The following is a 10,462-nucleotide window of genomic DNA, read 5'->3' as shown; positions in this document are numbered from 1 at the left end:
CCTAGCCGACAATTAAAAGTCTTCTTTCTAGCACAATCAAGAAACACGTAGCCACAGTAGTGGACACTGTTTGCCTCTAATCTAGTTCATTTTTAAATCAAATAATTATGGGTTTAAGGAGAAATCATAAATGCTAAAAAAAATGTTTGTCAACTCATAATTACCATCGAATCAGATATTTATTCTATTGCTAAATTTCGAGTCTTTCTTTAATAGAAAAATTAGTTATTGGATATCAATATTTATAAATGGAAGATATATAATTAATTCATTAAATGATGAAATCCCAGAGATTTTGTTCTTATCTGTAGGTCATATTCCATTTTCTATATAAACCCCCTTAATTCCACATCCAACATATAAGCCATATGCCAAGACTTACATTTTGGTACGAGAGACAACAAAACTACCTGCTTTGCTTCTTTACTTAAACAGATGGAGGAGAGAGAAGGAATAATCATACTATTGCATGTCTTCGTGTTCCTTGTTGCACTTATCTGCTACATTTTCGTAAGAAGGAACCAAAGGGACTCCACCAATAAGCTCCCTCCAGGTTCACTAGGCTGGCCGTATATCGGTGAAACACTTCAACTTTACTCTCAAGATCCAAATGTTTTCTTCGCTACAAAACAGAAAAGGTCTATCGCCACTAATTCCTTTCAAATTATCTCAGCAATTCTTAACGCCATAGACTTGTTCTTTTGTGCTGATTGTTCAGGTATGGTGAGATTTTCAAGACCCATATTTTGGGTTGTCCAAGTATCATGTTAGCTAGCCCTGAAGCAGCTCGGTTTGTGTTGGTAACACAAGCTCACTTGTTCAAGCCCACGTACCCAAAAAGTAAAGAAACCTTGATTGGTCCTTTAGCACTGTTTTTCCATCAAGGGGAGTATCACACTCGCTTAAGGAAGCTAGTTCAGGGATCCTTATCACTTGATAATCTCCGAAGCTTGGTTCCAGATATTGAATCAATGGTGGTATCCGCGTTGGACTCATGGGCAGATGGTCGAATTGTCCACACGTTTCATGAGATGAAAAGGGTTGGTTTTATGTTCTGTGTCTTTAATTCCACCTATATATGTCATCTTTCATTTTGGGTTTATTGAATTCACACCAATGTTTTTGTCAACATCTTTATGTACATTACAATAATCATTACATACTTGTTTGATTACAGCTATCCTTCGAGGTTGGTATACTCGCTATATTTGGAAACTTGGAAGCCAGCCAGAAAGAGCAACTAAAGCAAAACTACAGCATAGTAGACAAAGGTTACAACTCTTTCCCAACAAAATTACCAGGGACACCTTTCAAAAAGGCTTTTTTGGTAAGCCAAGTTTTTCGTATTTCATTTCCCTTTTGTCCGTTTTCATTTCGAAGCATCCAAAAAATAACATCTTCTTACTTGAAAGTTGAAAACTAAGTCTAAAGTTGGTGACATAACATTATGTAAACACGAAACTGCCTTTCGAGTTTTGAAACACTTGCGTACTTAACCAAATGCCAACGCTCTTTAATTATATATAGGCCAGGAAACGGCTGCAGAAGATTTTGAGTGAAATCATCTCTGAGAGGAAAGAAAAGAGGGCAACAGAGAAATACCTGTTGGGATGTTTAATGAACTCAAAAGATGATAATGGTAAAACCTTGAGTGAAGATCAGATCGCTGATAACATTATCGGAGTTCTGTTTGCTGCTCAGGACACAACAGCCAGTGCATTGACATGGATTCTGAAATATCTGCATGATCACCCGAAACTTCTGGAGACTGTAAAGGTAAAATGACGCATTTGCTTAATTCTCTCTCTAAAAAAGCAGGAGCTAGCTTCTCTCTCATAGTATTGGATTTTCCCATGAAATATTATAATAATAATAAAACTTTATGTCTATGTAGGCTGAGCAGAAGGTTATCTACCAGTTTAATGATGATGGTCATCTTAAGTTGACATGGGCCCAGACTAGACATATGCCAATTACGTACAAGGTATGCACTTTTGACAAACAAGCTAATTAAGTTCTTCTATAGCAATTTAGACTTTTCATGCACAAGGCAAAAGTAAATATCAAATCCACACATGGATGGGGAACATACACAGAAATCAGGGTACCCATGTGTCTATTTATATGATGAAAGTTTTCTCGATGTGTATATATATATATGTTAGGTGATATTGGAGAGCTTGAGAATGGCAAGCATTATATCATTCACATTTCGAGAGGCAGTTACGGATGTCGAATACAAGGGTAAGATAACAATCCCACACGATCATCTTGGAAGTTTTGTTAGCTTAATTATGATTGTTTTTTTCTCGGGTTTTTGATTGCACTATACTTGTCCACATAGCTATGTAATTCTCCTTAATAGACTGCGATGTTTAACAAACTACAACCAATAATTTGAAACAGGTTATCGAATACCAAAAGGCTGGAAGGTCATGCCATTGTTTAGGAATATCCATCACAATCCTGAATTCTTTCCCAATCCTCAACAATTCGATCCTTCAAGATTCGAGGTAAGATGAGTGAAATTTGATTAATGGTGCAAGTGTTACATATAATTGTTTTGAAAAAAAACAAAAAATCTTGTTGCATATGAAGGTTGCACCAAAGCGGAACACGTTTATGCCGTTTGGAAGCGGAGTCCATGCTTGCCCTGGAAATGAGCTTGCTAAGCTGGAAATGCTCATTATGATTCACCATTTAGTCACAAAATATAGGTATGGGATTGGGATTTCATTTTAATCACACCCATATGACAGAGTACTAGAATTATGTTTTGAATAACAAAGAGTGAAATTCATATCTTGATGATTGTGGTTGCAGATGGGAAGTGGAGGGATCTGAAAGTGGGATTCAGTATGGTCCATTTCCTGTCCCGATGCATGGACTTCCTGCAAGATTTCAGAAGGAATCTATCCAGGAAAAGGGAGAAGTATGTGGTGCTTGTTATGATACTTAGAAAGTAGTTTTCATGCCTTCCCTAAACTTAGCTATCACTTGTTAACCCATCCCCACAATTGAGTCATCTGAGGATAGAAGATTCCTGCCTTTTCTCTATATTATTATTGCCTTTTGTACCACTTCTCTTAATGGAAGAGGTATCTAATGTTATTAAAGGAATTCGTGTAACTGTGTCTTTCATTTTCTTAATATATATATTTTTCTTTAAAACGAGAGATGTGGAAATCTCATCCAGTCGACAAATACCATGTCTCTGGTGATTATATATAAAAGCAGCAGAGGGACATTCCTTCAGCTCAGCACCTCATGGTCCAATTAACTTTCATGCCCAAATTCATGGACCTCTAACACAATTAGGATGTGTGCACGCGACAACTTTGTGACATAGGCTCATGGTTCGCCTGTTAATAATATTGGGCTTTATACTTTAATACAAACAGCCTTCAATACCTTTCCACAAGATTGCATTTAAGTTGAAACTATCAGAAAATATCATTGATTCATTTGAAAACTGGATCTGAATGTTGACGTTTTTTTAATGGCAAACTAATATACTCTTAATCTAGCTACACCTTAATACCATCTCTCTCTCAAACGAGACATGAGGCCCTCAACCTCCTCTAGGAGGGAGGACACACCATACCACTAGGCCAAAGGCCTTTTGGTAAGTGCATGTTGATTGAGGGAGGCGTAACACACACTTTATTTAAAAAACAAATTCCACCCACGATAAATAAAAAAGTTGTCATACTCGCATCTCATCGTGTTTAGCAAGTTAGAAATAGTGAGCATAGTGTTTGTTGTAACAAAGGGGAACAAATCGAGAATTGAAGAAGAAATTTGGTTGAAGAATATAGTGTTGATAATTTGGTTGGAATAACAGCTAAAGCCTTCCAAATCATGAGATGTTGAAGTGTAGCCTTCAGTTGTAATTACGACACCAAATAGCTAGTAGAAGACACTGAAGTGAATGTAGGCTTCCTACTCGGCATTGGTCAAGGAAAAACCAATCACTAAAGGCTAAAGTGTAGTCTTCCAACCACATTACCCGAACGTGATTACATTACTGGTCAACAATCTCCTCTTGTCCACATTTGCAACAAAGTAGCAATTTGAGTATATGGCTATCATACACTCTTAGGTCTCATTTGTTTTTCTACAAAAGTACTTTTTGAGCACTTTTCCCTTCTAGCGGGTAGACGTTTCGCAAGTGCACGTCTTCTTCCGCAAACTTAGAAAAAGACAAAAGACATTTAACCACTTCCAAAACAAACAGCACCTTAGACACTATCATAAATGAGGCCAATATTTAAAGTTCCTCTTAAATGACGAGATATCTGTGCGCAACTAAACGATCCCATCACGAATCTTCCATATACCATGACACTACACTAACAAATACATAGTGTTAGCCTATATATTATTATTAGCCCACTTATTTATGGGTCCTTTAGCCTTTAGCCCATTACGGTTTTTAGTCCATTAGGGTTTTGTCTAGCTAGTATTTATATCCGTTTTATTCTTTGTAGTCTTTATACTTTTCATTGATGATGTGTCCTAATAGCTATACCTAATTTTACCTATTATCCTATTAGCTATTCGACCAAAGGCAGTGTACTTTTTCGCAAATAGTATAACACAAACAGTCGGGTATCGACCTCAGGAAACGGAATTAATTATTTAACCTACTTACTATTAAAGTAACCTAAAAATCTAAGCAAAAGTAAAATGACTTTTATCTAATTTTTCAAGTTTAGACAAACTTAAATTCTCAACTATTCAAATTCAATCAATTACTAAAATACTTCTCTATTAGTTCGAATCCATTTTCCCTCAATGGTTAGCTATTAATTATGGACAATTCTCGTTGGTTACCAATTAATATATTATTAGCAATTCAAGTCCAAATTAACTAATGTTGAATAAATTTATGTAGAGCTATGCATGGTCACACATAATTTAACACATAATCAATTATTAATTATTATTGGAGCTATGTAAGATTGACTAAATAAACACAATATTATAGTCACAATATATGTTCCTTAGCACAACCAAAACTAATACTTTAATCACTTAACTAAGATTGGTTGGATCCTAGCTCTAGCAATTCAATGATCATTAAACTATTAGGTGTCAAGTTCATGCAATTTAATATTCACTAAACGACACAGAACATGAGTTAAAACAATTTAAGTATCAAATTCTAACAGGCTAGGTATTAACAATCAAACACAAGCATTCAAGCAACAAGAATAATTCATAATAAAATAATTAATCCAGGAGTTCAAGCTTCATCTAGCTAACAGAAACAGCTAGACTTAGCTACTCATAGTAACAATCAAACTCACTATTTTCATTATTAAAAACATAGTAATATACCAAACTAAGAATAAAGTTATGATCTTCTCCTTCTCTATTCTTTCCAACCAACATTTTCAAGTCGTAAAACACCAAGGATATATATATATATATATATATATATATATATATATATATATATATATATATATATATATATATATATAATTTACGGGATTTTGAACTCCACGTCGTGAATTTGGATGAATCCTTATTAGGCAAGGACTTCGACTTTCCATGTACTCATCTTCTATAATCGTCCATGCCATGTCGTGTAAGTGAAGTCCAAGACGTGGATATAGTTTTTCCGTGGGATTTTCTTTTCTTTTACTTCTCCAAGCCTCCAAAGTTCCATCACTTTTCGCTTTTAGTCCTTGTTTTTCAAGATGACTTCTTTTGGCTGCAAAATGTAATTAGATCTTATAAGTACCACTTATCTATGCAAATAACTAAAATATTAATCAAAATGCATTTAAATATTGCATAAAAATATGTATAAATATGACAATATCAAATACCCCACACTTATCTTTTTCTTGCCCTCAAGCAAAACTAATTATTTTTAAGTATTACTTTTATCACCAATATCACATAAGACAATCCATTTTGAACTCAGCCATTATACCAAGACCTCAATGCACATATGTAACGTCCGGTTCTTGGTATTTATTTTAAATCAAATTTATTTATTTTTGTACAGGAACTCAACAAGTTGGAGGCCCCAAACTTATCGAGTGGGAAAGGAATTTGGATACGGAACTTAAAGCCTACTCGACGAGTTGAAGGACTCAACTCGAAGAGTAGGGCTGCCAGAATGAAACCCTAATTTTCATGGTTTAGCACCCTATTTAAACACCTTAACCTCCAAAGGCTGACCTTATTTACAGCCTCCATTATCCCAAACCCTAGCCATGAAACCCTAATACATTTTTGAATGTTTTGAGCCATTTTTGTGTATTCTTTGTGAAATTGAAGAAGAGGATTCTTGAAGAAGGAGCAAGGACGTGAAGGAGAAGAGTAGATCTAGAAGTTGAGTTCCATTTCTGGTTCATTGGAGGTATAAAGTTCCTATCTTGTCTATTCAATGTTTAGATCTAGTTTTAGAGTGATTACTCCATGTTTTGGTCTAAGAATGCTAGTCTTTGGGACTTAGACGTCCAATGTGGGGAAAACCTTTCAGATTTGGAGTCTTTAAGGGACTTCATGGCCGAAAGGTGCCAACTTTATGGCCAAGAAGGTCCCATGCAACTTATGAACTATCCTTTTGGCTTTTTGAGCCAAGTAGTCCATGCATACAAATAAATATAAGAACGTTACGTTATATATCAGCCCTAGGGGATCAGATCAATGCTTTGGAAGCATTGAACTCAATTGGAAGTGACTGAATGGATTTAGACTAATAGGACTCAACGAGTTATTCATCCAACTCGGCGAGTTGGATCGTGGTCCCCCAAGCTTTTCTGTTATTGAGCAAACTTGGCGAATCTAGGAGATGACTCAACGAGTTGGCCATGGTTTTTGGCTTTTGAAGACTGAAGAACTCAACGAGTTCAAGGAGGAACTCGACGAGTTGTGTTGAAAAGTCCCAACTCTATTATAGGGAGGAACTCGACGAGTTGGTTCGCGATTTCAGGATTTAGGGTTGATGGAACTCGACGAATTAATGGACCAACTCAGCAAGTTGAGTCAACCAGGATGTTGACTTTGATTTTGACTTTGACCAAAATTGACCCTTAAGGGGGATAAGTATGAAAGGGTAATTAAAGGAAATCTGATATGTGTAGGAGTTTGAGTGGGGTTGATCTCAGAGTCGAGGACAGTTCAACTACTCTACAGTAATGAGGTGAGTTACCATCTAGTAGAAGTGGATCGAAGGCACCAATGCCTACCTACTAGTAGTTGATTATAGTTGAGATGATTTCCTTTTGATAATTGTATGGTATTCCACTATCTGTTATGCTTTATGTGCTAGTATGTTATGTTATTATGCGATAGTGGTAGGAAGGGTAGGATAGACCCTGTTACCGGTCGAAAGGACCGAAGGGGTAGGCCAGCACCTAGATATGCTAGGCAATATATGACTTATGTATATACGCTAGGACATTATGTGGTAGTGGTAGGGGTAAAATAGTCCTTGGTTACCGATTGAAAGATACCGAAGGGGTAGGCCAATACCCAGATATGCTAGGCAGTTACTGGTTGAAAGAAACCGAAGGGCTAGGCCAGCACCCAGGTATGTTAGGCAGTTATCGGTTGAAATAGACCGAAGGTGTAGGCCAACACCCAGGTATGCTAGGCAGTTACCGGTTGAAAGAGACCGAAGGGGTACGCCAGCACCCAGATATGCTAGGCAGTATGTTATTGTATGGTATGTGGTATGATGGGGGAATTGATCACTAAGCTTCGTGCTTACGATTTATAGTTTTGGTTTTAGGTACTTCTTCTTCGAAGGGAAAGGAGTCGACATGACTGCAGCACATCACACTATGATTTTCTGCACTATGATGTTATTGGGATTTGTACTCATACATTATTATCTTATGACATGTTTTTGAGACATATGACTTATGGGTTTTTATGAAATGAGATAACTCAATGATGTTTTCAATAATCTGTTTTACGAATTATTAAATTAAAAATGAAATTTTTGGACTGTATTTTTGGGATGTTACAAGTTGGTATCAGAGCCTTGGTTTGAGAGATTCGGACGCACCTTCAGGGTTTCTAGACTCAAATCGAGGGTTGGAAAAATTTTACTAAGTAAATAATTTTTCAAAAATTAAATTTAAGGGTTTTGAGAAAGAACAAGGTGTGTGATGCGTGCAATCGACCGAGCTCAAGTAAGTTTTCCCCAAGATACTCATACATGTTTGTTACGATCTATGATATGATTATGAGAACTACATGCTAGATTAGGGCTAAGGATCTAGGAATGATGCCTTATATGCCTATTGTGTGTGTATGAGAATTGCATGCTAGATTAGGGCTAAGGATCTAGGAAGATGCCTTATATTCCTGTTGTATTTTCTTATTGAGTTGCATGATAGTACTGACTAGTCAGTGATATGATAGCTTGGTTAGGATATGCCTGGTTTTGGTTACTCAATGTCTTAATGTTGCTTGCTTTGTACTTTTTAGGAGTCCTAGTTATCTTTAATTAACTAGTAAACGAATACGTTAAGTTACATATTACGAGGACTAAATAATTTCAGAAGGTTAGGTCTAACCCTATTTTGCAGCTCTTGTCTTAGTCCAACTATTGTAAGGTAGGACCTCTCATTCGAAGAATTATCTAGTCTTAGTAATATGTAATGGTATTTGCGAGCTAGTTAGGGAGATATAGCATGGGACTTCTTATGCAGCTGATGGCGGAGAGTGGGTCACAGATGGCCGACAGAGCAAGACAGATGCTCCAGTGGTGAGGAGCCGAGCCTTCCAGATGACCGCCGAGGAGGCGTGCCGCACCGGATGTGGTGACGGGTATGTTTTTTTCTCCCTAACTCTTATTACATGTCGGTTATGATATTTATGTTCTATGTTTTATGTGTTTTGTTTAGGATTATTCCATGTGAACAGTATCCTAGTATAGGTGTTATTTGACTCGGGGGTACCCTATCATTCGTATCCCTTGCACTTAGCAAGAGGTTTCCTGAGTCTTCAGGCATGTTGGATTGTCCTTTAGAGGTTGAGATTGCTGACGACCGATCTGTCTGGGCATCCAAGGTTTACAGAGATTGCGTTTTGAGGATGTATGACGAGCGTTACCTTGTGGATTTGGTTCCCATACCTTTCCGTGGGAACAAGGTTATTATAGGCATGGATTGGTAGAGCCCTAGTGGGGGCGGTGATCGACTGTGAGCAGCAGTTGGTGCTTGTAGCACCCCAAGTGGGGGAGAGTTGGTGATTCAGGGCGAGAGGCCGCAACGTGGCCAAATTTGTGTTCAGCAGCGAGGGCTAGACGCTACCTTCAGCAGGGTTGCATAGTTTATGTCGCCTATGTCATGGATTCACGGGAAGCGGGTAAGGCGACTGTGAGTGATGTGTTGGTTCCGAGGGAGTACCCAGAAGTGTTCCCGGAGGAGTTTCCTGGGATACCTCCAGAGAGACAGGTGGAGTTCAGGATCGACCTAGTCCCTGGTGCGGATCCGATAGCCAAGGCACCATATCGGTTGGCCCCTCCCGAGATGCAGGAGTTGTCTACATAGCTACAGGAGTTGTTAGACAAGGGATTTATCAAGCTGAGCAGTTCGCCTTGAGGAGCCCCGGTCCTGTTTGTGAAGAAGAAGGACGGGTCACATCGGATGTGTATATACTATCAAGAGTTGAACAAGGTAACGGTGAAGAACCGTTACCCACTCCCGATGATTGATGATCTCTTCGATCAGCTTCAAGGGGCGTCTTGGGTTTCAAGGATCGATTTGCATTTAGGCTATCACCAGATGAGATTCAGATATAAGGATGTATAGAAGACTGCTTTCCAGACTTGCTATGGACACTATGAATTCGTGGTGATGCCTTTTGGGCTCACCAATGTCCCTGCCACGTTCATGGACCTCATGAACCACGTATGCAGACCGATGTTGGATCGGTCTATGATAGTATTTATTGATGACATCTTGGTTTACTCCAAGATGTAGGAGCAACACAAGGAGCACTTGTGGGGGGTGTTGGATACCCTGAGGTGGGAGAGCTTGTATGCCAAGTTCTCCAACTGCGAGTTTTGGTTGCACGAAGTACAGTTTCTGGGGCACCTTGTCAACCAAAACGGTATTTTGGTCGACCCGGCCAAAATGGAGGCCGTGATGAGATGGGAGGTTCTAAAGTCTCCATCTGCATTCAGAGTTTCCTCGGGTTAGCAGGCTATTACTGGAGATTCATACAGGATTTCTCCAAGATAGCAGCACCCTTAACCCGAATGACGAAGAAGGTCGTTGTATTTCGTTGCGAGCCTAAGCAGCAGGTAGCGTTTGAGACTTTAAGGCAGAGGTTGTGCAAGGTGCCGATCTTAGCCCTGCCAGAGGGTGTTGAGGATTTTGTAGTATACTGTGATGCGTCCATCTCGGGTTTGTGTGCAGTGTTGATGCAGAGAGGTAACGTCATCGCCTACGCCTCGAGGTAGTTGAAGCCTCACAAGGCGAAC

General features: G+C 38.6%; 1 protein-coding gene across 1 annotated transcript; it reads left to right on the top strand.

The window, feature by feature from the left end:
• Positions 1-369: 369 nt before the first annotated feature.
• Positions 370-3,171, top strand: LOC145057613 (abscisic acid 8'-hydroxylase 4-like). The gene is made up of 9 exons (XM_079005480.1): positions 370-638; positions 719-1,040; positions 1,178-1,327; positions 1,528-1,776; positions 1,895-1,984; positions 2,166-2,244; positions 2,407-2,513; positions 2,599-2,717; positions 2,824-3,171. The coding sequence occupies exons 1-9, from the start codon at positions 436-438 to the stop codon at positions 2,957-2,959; spliced, it is 1,455 nt and encodes a 484-aa protein (XP_078861606.1). The 5' UTR covers positions 370-435; the 3' UTR covers positions 2,960-3,171.
• Positions 3,172-10,462: the final 7,291 nt, after the last annotated feature.

This window comes from Lactuca serriola, chromosome 6 (assembly GCF_051521515.1).
Source record: "Lactuca serriola cultivar US96UC23 chromosome 6, Lser_US96UC23_V15, whole genome shotgun sequence".
Classification (NCBI taxonomy): domain Eukaryota; kingdom Viridiplantae; phylum Streptophyta; class Magnoliopsida; order Asterales; family Asteraceae; genus Lactuca; species Lactuca serriola.
The sequence above is the reverse complement of the archived record's forward strand: the minus strand, read 5'-3'. Positions and strand labels throughout refer to the sequence as shown.

Bases quoted from the DNA above. Each gene is read 5' to 3' on its own strand.
- LOC145057613 (XM_079005480.1), top strand. From the start codon at position 436: ATGGAGGAGAGAGAAGGAATAATCATACTATTGCATGTCTTCGTGTTC. The intron at 639-718 runs GTCTATCGCCAC...CTGATTGTTCAG, and splicing joins TTCGCTACAAAACAGAAAAG to GTATGGTGAGATTTTCAAGA. The intron at 1,985-2,165 runs GTATGCACTTTT...TATATATGTTAG, and splicing joins ATATGCCAATTACGTACAAG to GTGATATTGGAGAGCTTGAG.